General features: G+C 42.5%; 1 protein-coding gene across 1 annotated transcript; it reads right to left on the bottom strand.

Moving 5' to 3' along the window:
- Positions 1-228: 228 nt before the first annotated feature.
- On the bottom strand, positions 229-13866 carry Gmfb (glia maturation factor beta). Its single transcript, XM_052191700.1, is given in 8 exon segments — positions 229-3890; positions 3892-3957; positions 6537-6610; positions 7197-7279; positions 7892-7941; positions 8455-8504; positions 9793-9889; positions 13688-13866. Coding segments are annotated over 8 exon segments (465 nt in total). The 5' UTR covers positions 13691-13866; the 3' UTR covers positions 229-3848.
- Positions 13867-20949: the final 7083 nt, after the last annotated feature.

The raw sequence follows: 20949 nt of genomic DNA, 5'->3' as shown, positions 1-20949 counted from the left end.
TGTTCACTGCGTTTCGTATACACATCATTTCCACACATCATTAGAGTTCCATGTCACTGTATACTCTTTTCATCATGTTGCCCAAAGATTCCTGTTTTGTATTATTGTTATTTGGTTTTTCCAAATAAAGTAAACTGCTAAATAGCCACGTGGCTCAGACACTGACAGGTAGGCACCAGCAGCCACAAAGGGGCAGTGAAGGCAGGTTAAAAAATAAAACACTAGAAGTCCTTTCATGTTAGCATTTTATTTAAACCAGTACAAGCACCATGCTTACCAAAAGAATCCAAAATAAACATGCAGTATGAACTAGCAGAGACTGAAACCACAGCTTGAGAAGTAGTGCCAGTTGTTGGTTTCCTTAAACAATGACAGAACTGTTAAAATTCACAAGACTAAACCACCAATGTTTCAAGCCTCCTGAATGAGATTACATTGGACCATCAAAATCAGTGGTCTTGTCCCGGCATGTTAGTGATCTCAAGTGGTATTCAAGTAATAATATTCCAAAAAGCAAGAGACTGTTTCTATCACAAGTGTAATATAATTGTTTTAGCATTACAGGAGTACAGTCAGTGATCTGAAGGGTCAAATGGCCTCCCAGGAAACATTCAGCTTGGAACCATCAGCACGAGGAGGCCAAGGAGATGATTTACATTCTTCTAGAAATACAAAATAAGATTCATCCAGAAATGTTTGCAACATTTCTTCACATAAGTTGTAAAGGCTCAAACTTTATGGATTCCAGTATTATCAGTCTACAGAACAAACACGGAGTGCTGGCATAGTGACACTCAATAGAACTGATAAGATATAAGTTACTGTCTACTTTCCAAATATTGGCATTTCAATTCTTATGAAAGTGTCTATTCACTGGTTTACTACAGATTAATGTAGTCATTTGACCTGTACAAGTGTCCAGCATTTCTTGTGTGCAGCTTCCTTAGTTTCTATCTAAGTGGGAAAAGAGCCAAGTTTAATCTGGCAATCGACTCCTCTAACTGGAAACCATTAGTGAAAGTGTGAGACCAGGGTACAGTTTATGGCTAAGTTTGGCTCCTGAAAATAGGAGACAAAAAGGGAGGGAAAATGCTAACACACATTTTTGCTACAAATTATTTCATAATCACAAACAATCTAGTAACACCTCTCCAAAAAGAGAATGTTTCTCTCACAGGAGAGAATGTTTACTGCACTAAGCATCCAGTAAATTCCTCAGACAATTCAAACATAGTTTAGAAGTCAATTAAACAAAACAGTCAACCAGCTTTTTTCCTAACATAATTGTGTCAATATCAGAACACAGCACTGTTCAAAACTCAGACCTTTTGGAATTTCAGCATGGTAACCTGAGAATACCTCTCTTCATATGTTACTTATGTTGTCACCAAAACCATATGACATATACATTGTGATTCCTAGTTAGTTTTGATATTAGATGCTATGCACAACTTAGTAAGTTCAGAAATTTCCAAAGCAATGTTTGCTTAAAGAATGAAAGAGGTTCCCAGGAAGAGTGGCTTCCAAAGAGGAAAGATTAAGATTAAGGCTGAGTGGGAATGGTTGCTGCTGAAAGACATGGAGTGTAAAAACCTGGAATTACGAAATCTGTACATACTCTTTATGGAACAGCAGAAAAAGAATAAGAAAACACTTTAAAGGAATGTAAATTTCAGCTAACGGGAAATGTACGCAAATATTTCACGAAGACTTTAGGGCACAGGACTTACAAACTTGTCTAAGGACAGACAGAATAACCATGCTCTCTCTATTGATGCCCCAACTCAATGTGCTGCCTTACAAGAGACCCATCTATTGGTCAGTCAGACAAGCTTGAAGAAGAAAGCTGCTCACTACCCGTGCTGCTGCTAGAACTAGAGACTAGAGTCCTGTGTATGGCAAGCCAGGGCCATCGACCTGATGAAAGACTAGGAAATTTCAAAAACTCATTTAAATATACAAGCCAAAATAAAGAACCGGATTGAAAATGTCCACTTGTAGCACTACTTTTGAAAGCGGACTTATATAACCAGGTGAAACAAATCCTTATTTGCATCATTCAAAAACATTAAAGTCACTCTCTATTTGGATCTCATTTGCGTTTCTGTAGGATTATAAACAAGTTCTTCTCTAGTTCATACCAAAATACCTGTATAATGAACTCTTAAACTTCTTGGATGAGTTTTCTTGCTCTCTGGACACTGAAATAAAGGGACTTTTCCATTCCTGAACCAATACAATCACCTCCTCTAGCACTTGCGATTGCTTCCTGACATCCAGGCTAGTGACCACACAGCTGGGAATACGACACTCTACTCCACTGGGGCAGTTCCAACCACCTTCCCCTCCAGTAAAACTGGCACAAAGCCCTAAGTGAGACAAACACTATGCAGTGAACACAAACGCCAACATAAAGATGCTTTTGCTAGTTTTTCTTTTTAAGGGAGCAGGGTGTTCAAGACAGGGTTTCTCTGTGTAGCCCTGGCTATCCTGGAACTTGCTTCTGCAGACCAGGCTGCCTCAAACTCAAGAGATCTGCCTGTCTCTGTCTCCCAAAAGCAGGGATTAAATGTATGTGCCACCACTGCCCAGATCAAAATCACTACCTCCTTAATATAAGACTTTGGTCAGCCTCTACGGTCTCTCAACTTTTCTCTTTAAGTCAAATTACTATTCAGCGTTTCTTACATGTCTTCTTAATTTCTTAAGTGTAACTTAATAGTTCCAAGTAGATTAAAAATCTTGCTTCCTGATGATGGTGTCATCAAACCGTGACTGGCTTAGTTCATATAAGAATTTCTTCTGACATTTAGGATAAAAGGTATGGCATCTATTGATGTGTCATTATTAATTATGGCCAATGTTTAAATAATGCTTACATGTGGCAAAAAACTAATAGCAAATATACCCCAAATTATAACTCTCACCTAGTACCACAACTTTGGGCAGATAGTTGGAATTTAAAAAATAACAAGTTGGTTTTATTACAAACTTCAATTATACATATTAGAAAATTGTTTTATTTGAACCCTTTAAAAAAGTATTAATTTCACCAAATCTAGAATACTGGCAGTGTAGAAGTCTTAAGGTAATGTTAAGAGCTGACAAATCACAGGCACAGAATTAACATATTTAGAATGTCACAAAACTTAGGAGGTGCTTTGTAGTTACTGAGCTATAGTCTAAGCTCTCCACCAGTGACATAACCGAGAACGAAGCCTTGATTATACAGCTCCCCAGTTTCTAAGAGTAGGATGATATTCTCCATAAGAAGAGAACCTAATAATCCTAGCTCTGCCATAAACCTGAACTTTCGGACCTTAAAAAGGAGTGATTGATGAAGATTCTTCTTGATTGAAAAGATACAGGAACCCAAGAGAGGAGGAAAAGTGGCGGAGGGCGCCACAGAGGTCCCACTACATCACTACTCACGGCTCAGAATCCGTCACCTATGCTTCAGCCCCAAAGGAACCACAAACGTGACAAGTGATAAAATGTTACTTGCACTTATAAACTGCCAGTACCCAGGAGTGGTCAGAGGAGGAACTGTTGTCTATCACAGTCTAATACCCACCTTCCTATAGTGTCTGCAAACAGTAACAAATTCTGAATCATAAATTATAGAAATTAGTCACAAGGGTGCAATCCATCCCTGGAAAAAAGTAGTCCACCTAACAATGACAGATACAGGAAACACTTCACAAAGTTTCATTACTATGAAGATGATTTCCCCTTTGTTCAAACTGCACAAATGAAGAATTTTTTCTTTACTGCAGGAAACAAACTGTAAGTAACAGTGCATTTTTAGGCATAAATAACTATTTATGTCTGGTTCCAGTATGGTCAGGTTAATACATAAATATTTTAGAAACACAGAAGTTCACATTAGTGGAAAAATCCAAGTTTCTCACGTAACCATTCTTCAGTTAGGTCTTCAGTGTTTCTGATTTCAAATACCTTAAGGAAAGAAAAAACAAACAAACTGGAGTCATTCCATCACTCAAAATAAAAAAAAAAATCACTACATTGCACTAAGTATTAAATACCACATTATGACTGGTGGATTTGGGGGTGGGGGGAAAGGACTATGGGGGACTATACCACCAGACAGAAGAACTAGTAAGGATGAAGCAGGTTCAAAACTCCCCAGTTAATCTCACAGTTGAGAATTGGAACCAGTTCCTGGCCAGGTTCTACCTGTCTTGGAACATGTAACCATAACACCTCACTGAGAGGACCACTACAACAGGTCAGGTAGCATAACAATCTAGAGTTCTCCACGCTAATGACGTATCTAGATAGGCTCCGAGTGTTCAGCTAATGAGCTTCCTTTAATGATGATTCCTGAGGATCCTTTCTGCAAAAGATATTTAATCCCTGAGTAAGATGTATGCATTCGCATCTGCTCTAAAAATAAAGCAGTTTGGACAAGCAAGGACTGTCTCCTTCATCAAAGAGAAGGCCTTAGTTATACAGAGCCTAAATCTCCCGGAGAAGAGCCTTTCTTTCAGCCCCTCAGAATTCTAGGCACTTAACTCAGAACCAAACAAGATTCCACCTAAGTTCTGGGCTCAGCCATTCCCTTCCTGCCTGGTACAAGGGGGAAATGTGGGCCTCAGACCACCGCTCTCAATTCCCTGAGGTCCTCAGTAGTGTCTGGGCGCACAGGAGATTGAGAACCACAGCATCTGTCCCAGTCCCTGCTGTTTCTAACCAGGGGAAACACATGCTGGGACGCCCTATCTTGGACTGCGTTCTGCCTTCCCTGAGCAACATCCCAGTGGTGAGGCAGACTTGCAGACCTACAGAGGACCTGAGTTCAAAGCCAGCCTAGTATACAGAGCATTTCAGGATAACCAGGGATACACAGGAAAACCCTGTATCAGAAAACAAAACAACAACAAACCCACATCCTGTTTCCTTCACATTGGTCATGGGTTAATCTATGGGAATTTGATGTGCCTTTTAGCAATATTATACTTCTTTTAGTTGCTAAATATTTATCAAAATGTAATAATCTAGATGACTTAAAACCTAGGCTCTTAAACCACAAAATTTAAACGAGCACATACATGCTAAAAGAGCAATTCTGTAAATCCTACCCATTAAAACACAGCCAAGCACACAAATCTAAAATCAACCTAGCTAGGACCTGGAGAAACATAAGGTCAATCTTCCACAGCCTGAGTATCAGATATTAACACCAGCTGTTGACTAATGTGATAAAGCTACACTACAGTCGTTACAGTAGTTCTCCAGCAGGAATCTGAGTTCACAGGCCAGGAAGCACAAGGACTAGAGGGAGATGAGGTGTTACAGCAAACAGGTGGGACCTGGGGCCAAGTGTACGTCTAAACCTTAGCTCAACCTAACAGATGGCCCTGAGTACACCATCTCCTGAACCTGTTTTTCTTTATTTTCACTTTATTATCTCCCCTCTGTGTGTGTGTACATGTGTGTTCACTTGCCAGCACATGCATGCACAGTAGCCCCAGCATGTGTGCGGACGTCACAGGACATCTCGAAGGAGTTAGTCCTCTGCTTCCACCATGTGGATCTTAGGGATCACACCTTAGACCACGAGGCTTGGTGGTAAGTCTCATTGCCCCGTACGCTGGCTGGGTTTGTGTGTCAACTTGACACAGGCTGGAGTTATCACAGAGAAAGGAGCTTCAGTTGGGGAAGTGCCTCCATGAGATCCAGCTGTGGGACATTTTCTCAGTTAGTGATCAAGTGGGGAGGGCCCCTTGTGTGGGTGGTGCCATCTCTGGGCTGGTAGTCTTGGGTTCTATAAGAGAGCAGGCTGAGCAAGCCAGGGGAAGCAAGCCAGTAAGAAACATCCCTCCATGTCCTCTGCATCAGCTCCTGCTTCCTGGCCTGCTTGAGTTCCAGTCCTGACTTCCTTTGGTGATGAACAGCTGTGTGGAAGTATAAGCGGAATAAACCCTTTCCTCCCCAGCTTGCTTCTTGGTCATGATGTTTGTGCAGGAATACAAACCCTGACTAAGACACCCCGTGTGCCATCTCACAGCACCCTGAATCTGCTTTCTTATTTTCAGAAATATGGCCCTCAGCCTCAATACCTATAGAGATGAGTTACAGAAGTTATAAACATAATATGTAAATTGTAATGTAAGGTCCTGTATGTTAGGGTGTAGACAGTAAAAAAGACCTAATAGGCTTAGCAGTTACCAGGACCTTTTTTTCCTTTGGAGATAATCTCATTATGTGGCCCAGAGTGGCCTTGAACTCTCAGCTTCTCCAGTGCAGGGTTCATAGGCCCCATGCACGGTTACAGTGGCTTTGCTGAAGCTGCTCATTTTGATAGGTTTTTTTCCTAATCAAACTGTTTAAAAACCCATTGGTTCAAAGATCACTCTTGCTCTCTTTCCTCCTAATAAATACAAAGTTTCACTAGTGTACCATAGCAGTCTGCGTGGCGTGAGCCACAGGAGAACACTTCTCTGTCAGGCTGCTTAGCTCTCACTTTGTACTCTGAAGGAGAGCCCAGCAGCCATGTCCAGGCTGGACACTACCTTGGTCAGCTCAGCAGTCTGGACCAGCTTGTTCTTACTCCCCGCGTACATCATCTGCTGCTCGGGCTTGCACCCTGGAAGACACCACACAGAGACAAGCTGACTGAACAAAAGGGACGCCTCCTTTCCAGTATTTTTATCTCACACTACAATCTATCGCATCATCAAAAGTAGTTCTCTCTCTGTGGTTCTGATTTTCAGAGTCTTGACAAACACTTAAAAACTTTCTTCAGTATTATTTTAACTTCAATAGTACAAGGACAATCTCCAAAATTACATGCATATCACTGGTAATTATTTGTAAAAAGATAAACCAAGCATAGTACCATGGTCTCACAAAGATCACATACTTAAACAAGATTAAAAGATACACTTCTGATTCAAAAAGATGAGATGTCACTGTATTTCAAATCATTAAAATGTAACATTTAACTCAATAATTACACTTCTAGGAATTAAGCAGCCAAGGTAAATACATTTCAAGAGACAATGCTTTACTATACCTGCTCTCTAGGTACACAGGTGTGCCCTAGACACATAAATTGACCTCAATTTAGGTTACTCAACAATTTCATCTTTATAAACAGCAAAAATCTGTCTAGCAAAAGATAATTCAATTGGATCAAAGCCAAGTACAGATTATTAAAGAAGTTAACTTACCAACAGGACTGGAGAAAATAAAGCAGAGTGGGTAAGAGACTCTGCCGTCATCATGTTGATATTTATAACTATACACAATGAAGGTTTTTCTCAAGTTAAAGAAACTAAAGCCACTGCTCTAAGATGGGCAGCTGTCAGCTCCTGGAGCTGGACTGAGTAAAGGCCTTACTCATATAAGACAATGCTTTTGATATAATTCTACTAAACAGGCTCCAAAAGCAAATTATAAAATCATGCAGCCTCTCAAAAAGAAACTTGTTAAAAGTACTGATATAATATTTTATAACTTTTTTCTTTCTCAATTTTTACTGTATGCACATTATTAGAACAAAGAGAATAGTTTTTTTTTTTAAAAATCCAGTCAGGACATCAACTTTCATATTTTTTGTCTAATACTTGCATACATGTTTTAATTTGGCTGTGGTCAAGATGAGGAAGGCATGTTTTTATTCTTTATTAGCTTCTTGGTCAGCATAGTGACGTAATGGGTTCATACACACACTCAATACTTCGCTCATATTCATCCCTCCACACCCCCTCCACTAGTCCGTCCCTCCCTTCTCCCCAAAAGCCCCGAGTTGTGTTTTCATGCCACATAAGATATATATATATATCTTTTAAAAGTTTAACAAATGGGTTCAAACATAAAATCCTGATGACTAATAAAAATCTCCAAACCACTTTGAAAAGGATATCGAGGTTGCCGCTCAGGTAGTTCATCTTTAAGTTCATCTGGAGAGACACCCTGGTACCACAGAGAAAATAAAACTTTGAAGCATGTCCTTACCAAAGGTCCCCGCACCCCCATCCTGCTAAGAGCTAAGCGTTCATTATCACATTACTTCTATTTCCAATCACACAGGGGTATGAAGGACAGTGTTCCTTCTATGCTTATGTTCCAAGTATCAAGAGATCCGGAGTGACTGAGTGACTCTCCTCCGCCGCCTCCGCCATCCCCCCCACCCACCCCCACTCAGGGATGGCTTCAGTCTTCCTCCACTGCTCTAAGGATGGAGCTGACTCAGCTTTCCTTGAGCTCTGACCCCTACTGCCACACCAGGTCTCACGAATGCTTTAAGGAAGGCAGTGAAATCAGCAAGACAATGTGGAACCAATAATTAGCTCATGTTTTTCATGCATAATTAGTATGCATTTAAGAAGGTCCAGAACTTGTTTTAGTACTTGTAACTAACACAGCATTGTTTGGACAACAATAATTGCTTAACTATAAAAATTGTATTTAGCTCATTGAACAAACCTCAAGTTCCTCATCCAGCACCACCAGGCGTTTATCCTTGTCAATCTTCACTACAATGAAAATACAGTATAAGTAAAATGTGATTCTATGTGACCTCGGTGACCCAACCCAGTGCAGCCCTAGTCTATGCGGAGGGAAGGGAGCACCTCAAACTAAAGCAGCAAGAAACAGCATAAAGCACATTTAAGTATTCACCTTTATACTTTTGGCTATAGCTTCCAGCATGTAACTTGCTTATTTATTAGATTCTTATCTTGCTTATTAGATTCTTATTGGCTCCTTACATGGACTACAAGTATGGAAAACTTCCTAACCCCGGTGCAACTTTCGAAGTAAAAAGAGGCTGGGAAGAATAACTGAGATTAGTTCATGTGCAACTTGCTTAGAACCTCAAAAGAATGCTCACCAGGTGTCAGAAGAGAGAATCCTAAAATCTCCAGCTTCTCCAACATTACAATTTCATGGCATTCAGTCATTATTCTGAGAAAGTGAATTTCCAACTCTACCTCTATTCAAAGATATTCAAATAAAAGTGACATAACCCAAACCCAAATCTACATGAAAATAAAGGTCTCCTAAGCCTTTATTCTTTTCTACCTGTCTAACGATTCAACTATGTTTGGGTTTGCACTAAATTCACATTAAATCCAATGGACATACAATGTGACTTCAAAAGGCCTCATCTTTGCTGGTAAATGTCACTATTCTATGTTTTCCCTATTGAGATCCAAATGATCACATGATAGCAAATGATCACCTGATAGCATTTAGTAATAATAAACTTCATAAGGTGCCACCACCTGGTTTAACTGACACCTGCCTGCTGCATCTCTGCTAAGCAACCTAGTCTTCACTGCCTCAGCCTTCTTTTTAAATCATTGCCCACAAAGGATTTATTACCTACAAGAACAAGTAAAGTACTCCTCAAAACTAAGTTTACTGTCGAATTGGAATAGGGCCCAATGCTGAACTTTACCATGTAGATGTGGGCAAATGTTTGGTCTGGACTACTGTTAGCGTGCCCCCCCCCCCCCCAGGAGAGACAACGATTCGTGGGTCACTACAAACGGGAATCCTCACTCCTCAAGTGACTAAGACAATCAATCAATCGGCTTCTGCAGAGCTGAGGAGGCAGCTGACCCAGGGCTGTCTGTGGCACGGCATTAACAGTTTAACCTGCAGAGGTTAACACGGCATCAACAGTTTAACCTGCAGAGGTTAACAGTGGCAAATGCAGCAGGCGGAGGCACCGGTACTCTCTAAAGGCTTGGCACACTCAAAGGAGCTTTAAGAGAAAACAAACTAGCATCATGTAGTTTTGAGGCAACATCAGCTTACTTATAATAGCAGCATTGTGGGTTTCTTTTCGAAAACGAAACTTTCTCAGCTTTTCCACTAAATCTTCAGCAACATCACAAACCACCAAAGACTCACTCTACAAAAGAGAGGGGGATACACACACTTAAAATGTCATCCGTTCAATACTCGTGCATGTTAAACAACCTTCAAATCTCCCAACCTCAGAACAGCATACTTCAGTCACAGCTCTGTCACCTCTAATATAAGTTTCACTTTACCTTTCTCTCTGGCTGGTAAGTACTTCAAAACCCAAGCGCATCCTGACAAGTATTTATTTCACTAAAAGTGGCAAAGAAGTGGGGAAATGTGAAAGACAAGGGCCATCTTTTGTGTCAGACCAACAAGCATAGAATTTTACAGTGTGGCAAGAAAGGGAAAATTATTTTACTGTTTTGGAGTTTCACAATTACGGAGAAAATAGAAATGACCATAGCAGTATAAATGAGCAACAATTTATATCTTAGTTCACTACAAAAGACATAAAAATGGCTATTAAGACTATATGAAAATAGTCAGGCATGTTGGTACATGCCTTTAATCCCAGCACTCAGGAAGCAGGGGCAGAAGGATCTCTGTGAGTTTGAGGCCAGCCTGGTCTATGCAGTGAGTTCCAGATCAGCCAGATTATAAAGAGACCCTGCCTCAAAAAAAAAAAAAAAAAAAAGACTACACCAAAGGCAAGCAAGCAATACTCTGGTCCTGTCAGCCCTTGGCCTCTTATAGTATATTCAATAAATCTGTTCCCTTGAAAAAGAAAAAGCAAATGAAGATTTACAAAAGCAAAAGCAGATGAACTAACATAAAGGCCAGATCCTTGTGTTTGTGCAGTAATATCTTTAAAAATAAAACCTACCTTCCAAAACATACCAAGGTGCAGAAGAGAGCAGCGAATCCTATGTGTGGAGCACTGAGCTCCAGTCTCCTCACTACCAGTGCATTTCATCACCCACAGTACATCAACACCACCCAATGCACTGTCTTACCCAAAAGCTGCAAAAGCATTCACCTAGAAATACTGCTCTATGTAAGACAGCATGTGTCACAATACTGTTCACATACTGAAACTGTTCTACTTCAAAAACCCTACCAGAATTCTGGTCTCTAACACCTAATCGTGTTCAGATCTCTTCACTGTTCTACACTTTTTATACTTGGTTTCTGTCAAGTTGCAAAAAATTCACTTTGGACTTTTCATATACAAGTTCCCCCCCCCCCCTTTCTGGAAAATCTGTACTCTTCTCCTCAGAACCTCAAAGTATTAAGGCTTCCAATTTTAAGTTAAAAAAAAAAAATGGAAGCCTGGGTGGTCAACTTTTGTGGGATTAAAGAATTCGGGCACTGGTGGCTAGCATTTTAACTGTCCTGAAGATTCTGAACCCTGGTAATCAGTAAGATGTGACACGGATAGAATGTGTTATTATATAATCAAGGCATTCATCCTAGCCAATAGAAAACTTTGCTTTGGAGAGGAACTGCCTGAAACTCAGATTAATCTTATTTGACCAAAAACAGAATTAAGGAAACTAATAAATACTTGAGATTTTTATTTAAGACAAAGCCTGTGTGATAACTGAGTCTTGCCCTCCAGAACTGATGATCAGTTACAACTGTCAGTTTGACCTCCCAGGCCGAAGGCCCGGGACTCTGCTCACCATAGAGCTCTGCTTGAAAGGCTCCAGCCTCCTGTGACCCCAAGCACAGTGGAAAAGATGAAAACACGCTTTGATTTCATTTGTCTAATTCCTTCCCAATGCTACAGCAACAGCAAAAATACCTTCCTACAAGGACTCAGAAACCAGGAGTGGTGGCCTGTCTGCCTGTCTGAAGTTCCACCATTTAGAGGCTGAGGCAGGAGGATCAATAGTCTCTTCTAAAAGCAGGGCCAGAGGGTGGTGGGGCAGAAGGAAATGGATTCAGGCTTGGACAATTCACATTTATTTACATTTGAAAGCATATAAGAATGAGTACAAAGATATAAAAACAATTCTAGGTGGCAAATGTTAAAGATAGTTAAACTTAAACGTTCATTTATTAGTGTATTCAATAAATGAACAGTTAGTTAATGAGCACCAACACTGTGCTAAGTGCTAGCTTACACTACAATCTAATACAGAAGAGACCTACATAAAAGACCAGACAAAAAAACAATAAGTAGATACCTGTGATAAAGGCTAGAAATTGAGCCGCGAGGTGCTCTGAGGACTTAAAAGTGAAAAACATGGTGATAGCAAAAGCTATCTAAAGTGATTATAGAGAAACCACGGCAGCCAGTCATGTAACATCGGTGTGACTCAGATGCCCACAACAGGAGCAAGGACCAAGAGTAGGAAAGGGTCCAGCAGGTACTCAGATTGCTATTTCATGCACAAATATAAGCTATCAACATGCTCTAAGTATTGTAGGGAAGGCAAACATGGCCATATTTGAGTTTTGCTAAGATCATATTTGTTGTGATATGCAATAAGCAGGCAGAGAGCCAGGAAGAACTCAGCAGTGACCAGCAAGACTATTTCAGAGATGACAAGTAGCTGAGAAGCTAAGATCAGCATAAAAGTGAGCAACATCAGTGAGTGAGTTACCGTGTATATAGCACGAGGCTGACTCCCGCCTCATGCTCCAAACCATCATACCCACACCAACACCATCCACATTTGGCAGTAAAGTTAAGACTTAAGACAGTCTAGAAGCATCTTCCCCAAAATCTTAAGTCATACAGGTAGTGTGGACCCAGGAAGCAACCCAGATATGTTGACCTCTGGAGCTCTCTCTCTTAACCACTGCATAGGAATTGGGCTAGATTCGATATGAAGAAAATAAAGGCTTACAAAGACAAACACACCTTTAGCCAAGTTGCAAAATTCTAGCTGAATGAAGACCAGATGTGTGGAGGAAAGTATGAATTCTTCTTGGACAAACTGAGGAGCCTCTGTGGTGTGTGTGATGAAATGCTTCCTAAGTATATTAATCAAAAAGTGAAATGTAACTGATCTCAGTTAAGGTCAGAGAGAGGAACTCAAGTCAACTCAACGTAGGTGGTTACTGAAGCCAGGAGTTCAGCAAAGAGAAAAACAATGGAAAATGAAGCCTCAAACTGGAGCCTAGGGCTTTCATGGGCATAGATCAGGGAGTGGAGAAAGGATTCCAAGGGGAACAGATGTATCAGCAGAAATAGGAGGAAAGCCAGTTCTGAATCCCAAAGGCCAAAAGGAAAGAGATGCCTCAAACTCGAGTGTCAGCACCCTGGAATGTAGCTGAAAGGTCACAATGATGAAAAGTCACAAGTTCACTGGGTTCAAAGACCACGGTAAGATCTGTTAGACGGAAGTGGTCCCCCAAAGAGGAGGTATAGATAAGTGTCTTCCTGTTGTTTCCATGGTACTTGATCGTACTTAAAAAAAACACTTTGGGAAGGGTCCAGAAGATCCTTGATAGCAAATGACTTAATTCTCTACGTTAACTTTATGCTTGGAGTCCATCCTCAATGAGAACAGAAACCACTTCCCCAGACGCAGCAAAACTATACCTCTGACAGTTGCTTAAAGGCAAAACCACAGAGCCTTGGGTCACATGGGTTCCAACGGCCTGGACTGGAAGAATGTGGGTATCAGGAGCTATTCAGCCGGAAACAAGGGGGTGCGGGTAGAAAGAAGCCTGGGCGAGGCCGGAATGCAATCAGAACCCGGCACTCGCCACCAGCGCCGCCGCTCATGCCCAGCCCTCCGCCGCGGGGACCAAAGGGCCAGACCCGGCTCCACGCGGAGGCCACGTTCCAACCGTCCGCCCGCAGCGCGGGGGTCTTCCGGACCGCCTCTGGAAGTCCGGAACGGACGGCGAGTCCGCCCAGCCCTGGGTGCCTCCCTTCTCCGCCACTTACCATTTTCCTTCCGGTCGTCAGCGGTCCGTTGCCGAGTGATCTCTTGGGCCCCTTTAAGAAAGGCTCGGCAGCCACCTCCCTTCCTGCTTCAGCTGGCGCACGTCTCAACCTCCCCCACTTAACTACGCGGCCGCCGTGGCCTGCACGTGACGGCGGACGGCGGGAGGCGAGGCCCAAAATTCAGCGAAATGCGGACGCGGGCGCCTCTTGTGCCTGCTAAGGATGTTCCGCACCCCCCCTACTTCCCTTGGTTACCAAGGAATGAGCTGCCCGACGGTGCACAGATTCTTGGTGTCTTTAAATATTCTGCAAACCTTAACGGCAGGAATTTCGTGATGACAAACCTGAGCCAAAGACTTGAGCGGTAAATGTGCATGTCGATTACAGTTTACTTTCAGATTTAATGCTTTTCAAAGGTAGATGCGACTTCCATCCTTCCACCTGTCCCAGAGCGCCATCCTTGACCCTGCCTGCTTTCCAAACTTGCTGAATACATTTATTTTCCAAAGAGTATTCATACTCACCAGTAAATGGTGATCAATGTTGATCATGCAGGCTCTTACTATCAAGTCTCGGCCGAATTGAACTCTGAAACCCAGGTGCTGTTATTGTTTAAAAGTGTGACACTCAAAGTTACAACCTTTTAAATGTATTACTATTGGTATTCCAAAACGGAGATAAACTCGCCTTCCTAAAAAACAGTATGAGGTACAAAAAAGATTGGATGAAAGGGTTGACAACTTTATGAAAAAGAAATATACAAGATTTTAAAAACATTCTAATATTTGTATATCCTTTTTGGTACTTTCTCCTTGGTCATCCATAACTATTATCCTCAGAAGATGAGTCAAACTGTCTTTCAAAAATAAGAAAGGGCCGGGCAGTGGTGGCACACGCCTGTAATCCCAGCTCTTGGGAGGCAGAGACAGGCGGATTTCTGAGTTCAAGACCAGCCTCTTCTACAGAGTGAGTTCCAGGACAGCCAGGGCTATACAGAGAAACCCTGTCTCAAAAAGCTAAAAATAAATAAATAAAATAAGATAGGATGGAAGTTGGAGAGATGGCTTGGGGATAAGAGCACAGGTTGTTGTCGCCACCCTGACTGGATCTCCAGAGCTCACCAATATGGTAGATCACAGTGTAACTCCCAGTGGATCCCATGCACTCTCTGGCCTCCAGGGTCACTGCATGCTTGTGGTACAAACAGGCAAAACACCCATACACACAAACAAATACTATAATTTTTAAGAATAAGAACAGAAGACTGGAAGGGAGGGAAAAAGAAAGAAATGCAACGAGCAACTTTGGATCTCAAATACAGAATCCTATTAAACCCAGAGGTTTTCAGGGAGAGGCACCTTATACAGTTTTGAAGCTCTATTAGCGTTTGTTTTATGGAAACGGTAAATAGATTTCCTGTCCGCCATTCCTTGGGGAAGGTGAGACCAAGCCAGCAATAGGAAGGAAACGCTGTGGATCTGGAGAGGCTGGGGAAGAAGGCTGGAGCCCCTGCAGAGCCTTCCTTTCCCACTCCACCTTCTCCTCCAGCATGAAATGGCAGAGGCAAGGGGGTAATCACCTGAGCATCCGAGGTGTCAAGAAAATCCTCTTCTCTGGGGAGAGGCCTGGGATTTGACTATATTCCATTGTTAACACAGCAGAGATATATTCAGTGGCAGAAGTGGCCTAATCTGTTTGCATGAGATAGCCCTGAACCCAGCATGTGTTATGCAAGAGAATCTACACAATCATGTAACAGTCCCCCTCCCGTGGTAAAACAGAGATGAGCATCTATCAGGCAGGCGGAACTAAGAGGTTGTACTATACTATACTATATGTTACTGAAGGTTTTACTGACACAAGTTCCTGGCTGGAGCCTCCGGTACTCTCCAGAAGCAGACAGACGCTCAGACAAAGCTGTCTTCAGCTTGGTGAGGACCTATGTGCATGGTGAAGAACTGCACTCTCATTCCCTGCCTCCCACCAAGACATCCTATGAGCATCTGCTGTCATCAGATTATCTTTTTAGGAGAAGCAAGAAACACAGGAGAGAGAAAGGGGGAGGCTACAAATTTTCTTGAAAGAGACCAGATTCTTAAAAGTGTTAAACTCAAGAAGACCAATTCCTTTTTAAAAGCTTTTGTGTATGTGTGTTCATGTGTGTGCCACAGGTCGGGGCATCCCACAGTGCACTTGTGGAAGTCAAAGGTCAACTTCAGGAGTCAGTCTTCACCTTCCACTTTGTTTGTCAGAGGCATGTCTTATTGCCACCACATACGTCAGGCTACCTGGCTCAAGACCTTCTGGGGATCCAATTGTCTTTTCTCTCAGCTCGCTATAGAACCAATGGTGTTACACACTAGGTCTGTCTAGCTTTCACATAGATTTCAGAGATCTGAACTGAGGCCCTCACCATTGTACAGGCAAGCAAGCACTTTCCTCCCTGACCCAAATCATAAGAAAACTTTCAGTTTTTAAATGTAAGTTCCCATTATCCTCTCTTCCTTCACACCCATACTATTGGAGGGGGAGGGGAAGTGTTCAAGAAAAAAACTAGCTCAGTTAGGGCCGGGGAGATGGTTCAGTCAATAAATTGCTTGCTGTGTAAAGCACAAAGACCTGAGTTCAAAGTTGGGTGTATTGGTAAAAGTCTGTCATTCTAGTACTGGCGAGGCAGTGGGCAGAGACCAAAACTGGCCCCCACATGTGCATGCACACATGTACTTGAGAGCTCAACTGGCTATAGATTATGAAGAGAAGCCATTTTCCTGGGACCTTGAGAGTCATACCCGTTTGCCCTGAATAGCTTATGTGGTACTGTCAAGTACCCTCACTCAAAAGAACAGCTCTCACTCTGTAATGTGACAAATATAAGATAGGTTACTGCAGTGTGAACATCAGTGAGGCGTCATCCTTCTGCTACCTAAAACGCTAGCTAGACTAGTCAGAAGATGTTTATAACCAAGCCAGAAGAGTCCTCCTCAGAAATACACTAGATACTGCGAGAGTGGTCACTACAGACAAGAGGAAGCCCAGGAAGGCTTTGCAAACAGGCTTCAGCGTTAAATCCAACTCTTAAACTTACATAGAGATTGTTGTTGTTGTTGTTGTTGTTGTTGTTGTTGCTGTTGTTGTGGAGGAGGAGGAGGAGAAGGAGGAGGAGGAGGAGGAGGAGGAGGAGGAGGAGGAGGAAGAGAACAAGAAAAATAAGGGGTCATCAAGCAGGGCAAGAGCATGAATGTCCTGGAGAGTTTTATGTGTACTCGACACATACTAGAGTCATCTAAAAGGAGGGAATCTCAACTGGGAAACTGCCTCCAGAAGATCCATCTCTAGGGCATGGTTTTAAATTAGTGACTGATGGAGAAGGGCCCACAATGGTGTGGGTGGGGCCATCCCTGGGCTGGTGGTCCTGGGTTCTATAAGAGAGCAGGCTGAGCAAGCCACAGGGAGCAAGCTAGTAAGCAGCGCCCTCCATGGCCTCTGCATCAGCTCCTGTCCTGACTTCCTTTGATGATGAACAATGAGGTGGAAGTGGAGGTAGAATTAACACTTTCCATCTCAACTTGCTTTTTGGCTACAGTGTTTTGTCCCAGCAATAGTCACCCTAAGACAATAGGTGTAGCCAGCTCTGGACTCCACACATAGCTTATTTCATTAATTTTAAGGTTAATCATCCCTTTAGTGCTCACCTGTAGTATGTTGGAGACTGAGGCAGAGGGATTGCATGAGCACCAGAGTGCAAGATAGTCTGGGACAGGAAATCCCCATCTTCTTTTTTTATTATTATTGAAAAAGGGTGTATTTTATTATTGATTTTGTGTGTGTGTGTGCGTGCGCGCGTGCGTGCGCGCACGTGTGCTTTGCAGAGTACTTCAGTTCCTGGAAACTGTGATTATACAAAGTTGTGAGCTGCCACCTGAGTGCTGAGAATGGAACCCGGGTCCTCTGCAAGAACAGCTAGTGCTATTAATCACTAAGCCATCTCTCCAACCTCATAAGTCCTTGTCTTAAAAACCACCACCACCACCACCATCACCCACAACAACAACAAAGTCACTGAAGACTGCCCCCTCCTCAACACATAGTCTAATGTCTATGGACTTAGTACCTAAAAGGCCATGCCAGCTTTATTTATTCTCAGCAGTAAGGTCAATCTGAAGCTTGAAGTACTTAGAATTAAGCTTAAGTTTTGAGGGAAACTTTGCCAGGCCTGATTCTCAATTTCTTCCTTGTAATTCTGTGTTCAGACTGTTAGAATGGATTCCCACGAATTGGCTTCACAAGCCTGCATCCATCAGCCGTGTATTTAAAAGATTGGTAATACATTCCATTTAAGGTTTGTGCTTAGAGGGGACCAAAGGTGAATAGTAAAAGTGTGAGGGTAAAGAATCTGATGTCAGCGAAGGATAATTAAGGACATTATTCTCCTGGCAGACCTCAGAACTTCAATTCCTGCCTCTCTCCTCTGCTCCTGTCCCATGATTGGATCCCATAAGCCCCACCTAGGACAGACTTCTAGTTCTGGTTTGCCCTGCATCTCTTTTCATAAGTCTTGGAACTCTAATATTTAACCAAACTCATGACTTCCTTGAGCAAAGCCTGTAGGTTTTTTTTTTTTGTTTTTGTTTTTTGCAAACTTCCTTGTAGTTAAATTTAGACACAAGGCTGACTTGTGACCAATGGAATATGTGGTGTGTCCCTAGAATCTCCTTAAATGGAAGTTGTCTCTCATTGTTTCCCTCCTCCCTCAGGGATACGGACATGCTGGTTGCCCAAGGATCAACCCTATTAGAACATGAAAAGCCCCGGGGAATAAGGGTCATGAGCAGTGGAACCAAATAGGGGGAGCCTGGGTTCCTCACTCAAGAAAACACGGTAGGAGCTTCTCATTGTTACACCTGGACATGGAGTGACATTTGTAATTATGATAGTTCTATTATTCACTGAAAACAGAACAACAACAACAACAAAACCCTTCTAAGTAGCATCTACTTTTCTAATCCTCGTCACTACCCTAATCAGTGTTAGCAAGACTTCTCACCGACCTTTTGAAATAATCTAGTAGTTGGTGTCAGTTACTCACTTATATCTGCCTACTGTCCTTCCTGTCCATTTGTTTATTTGTTTTTGTTTGTTTTGTTGTTGTTGGGCTAGCCACAGTGATTTATTGAAAATTCAGATACATTGCCAGCCTTGTGTTCCAATCACTCTTGGGGTATGTGTAAGTAGTTAAAGGGCCACACCTTCCTTCTAATTCTTCATATATTAGCCATTCTAACCTTTCAGTTTCTCAATCTGCCACCTCAGGGCCTTTGTCTGTGCTACACTGGCGGGCGTGCCCAACATGTCGACATTGCAACCCAATGTTGCCATCTACAGAGAACTGCACAGTCGAGTTAGGAGAAATGCAGAACAATCTTTCTCTCTCATTGTCTTAGTTAGGGTTTTACTGCTGTGAAGAGACACCATGACCAAGGCAACTCTTATAAAGGAATAATATTTAATTGGGGCCGGCTTATAGGTTCAGAGGCACAGTCCATTATCATCAAGGCGAGAACATGGCAGCATCCAGGCTGGCATGGTACAGGAGGAGCTGAGAGCTCAGCATCTTCATCTGAAGGCTGCTAGCAGAATATTGGCTACCAGGCAGCTAGGATGTGGGACTTATAGCCCACGCCCACAGTGATACACCTACACCAAAAGGCCACGCCTACTCTAACAGGGCCACACCCTTTAATAGTGCCATTCTCTGGGCCAAACATATATTAACCATAATACTTTCCCTCTCTTTCTCTCTCCCTCCTTGTTCCCCTCTTCCTCTCTCTCTCCCTCCTCCCACCCCAAGACAAGGTATTCACACAATGTAGTCAAGTATGACTTTGAACCTCTGATAGCTTGGTCTCCATCTCCCTAGGGCTGGAATTACAGGAGGTCTGCATCGCTGTGCCTGGTTTTACTTAGTCCTGAGAACTGACACCAGGCTTTAAGAATGCTAGGAAGTATGCTATCAAGCACATCTCTGGCCCTCACAACATTCTATGTAAGTTTATGGGGTCTTCTGTTGTGGTTGGGATATGGGCAGAGCTGTCCTTGTCTGTTTGCATCCTACAGGAGCAAGTTAAACAGGCTTCAATCTTCCCTCCTGTTCCTTAGACTAGCAAACCTGTCTTTCAGTTCTCATGTCATGTCAATCATCAGATCTCATGTCAATCATCAGCTCTCATGTCAATCATCAGATCTCATGTCAATCATCATCAGCTCATGGCAATCATCTGTTCTGTCTACCTAATACTTCCCCCGTTATAAGTTCTCATAGTTCCATGTACCTCTTCTCGTTTATTAATTATGTATTTATTTTACATCCAGACAGCAGTTTCCCCTCTCTCCTTTCCTCCCAGTGCCCCCCACCCCCACCCCCACCCCTGTCCATTTCTCCTCCTTTTCTCTTTAGAAAAGGGCAGGCCTCCTGGATACCAACCAGCCTCCATGTGCCTCCTCTAACAGAATTTACCATTTTGCCTTTATTTTGTTGGAAGCTTGTTAGTTAATGTTTGCCCTTTTCAATAGATATGTCAGTTTGAAATCACAATGACAACATTCCCAATACAGACCAGAGTGAGGTTTGTTTGGCTCACCGTGTGTGTCGGGTTTTAGTGTGTGGTCATGGCGGCAGGATATGGTAGAGCAAAGCTGCTCTCTCCATGGTATCCAGGAGAGATGATGAACACAGGGGACAAGACAGAGTCCCCATGGCTGTGCTCCCAGTGACCTGCTTCCTCCCACTGGGCCTCTCAAATCCACCACCTCATAGTCATTCACCAGTTATGAACCTATCAATGGGGTTATTCTATTGGTTAGGTCAGGCCACCACAGCACAGTCATTTCTCTTTAATTAATTAGTTATTTCTTTGACACAGGATTTTACTATGCAGTTTGGGCTGGCCTGGAATTTGATGTGTAAGCCAGGCTGGCTTTGAACTCACAGAGATTCCCCTAATACTCCCTCCTGAGTGCTGGGATTCTATATATGTATCACTCAGACCAGGCAATCAGTCATTTTTAATGATTAGATCCACAAGTGGGAATCAAACCTTTAATGCATGAGTCTTTTAGAGGGACACTTCATATCCAAAAGACAGTTGTCGTCATCTTCGTCGTCATCTTCATCGTCATCATCTCCTAAATGCCTTTATGTCTGGCATACATCTAACACTCAACATTTTTTAAAAGATTTATTTTTATTTTAAGATCTTATATCT

The sequence above is a fragment of the Apodemus sylvaticus genome, chromosome 8 (genome assembly GCF_947179515.1).
Source record: "Apodemus sylvaticus chromosome 8, mApoSyl1.1, whole genome shotgun sequence".
NCBI classification, from domain to species: Eukaryota; Metazoa; Chordata; class Mammalia; order Rodentia; family Muridae; genus Apodemus; species Apodemus sylvaticus.
The sequence above is the reverse complement of the archived record's forward strand: the minus strand, read 5'-3'. Positions and strand labels throughout refer to the sequence as shown.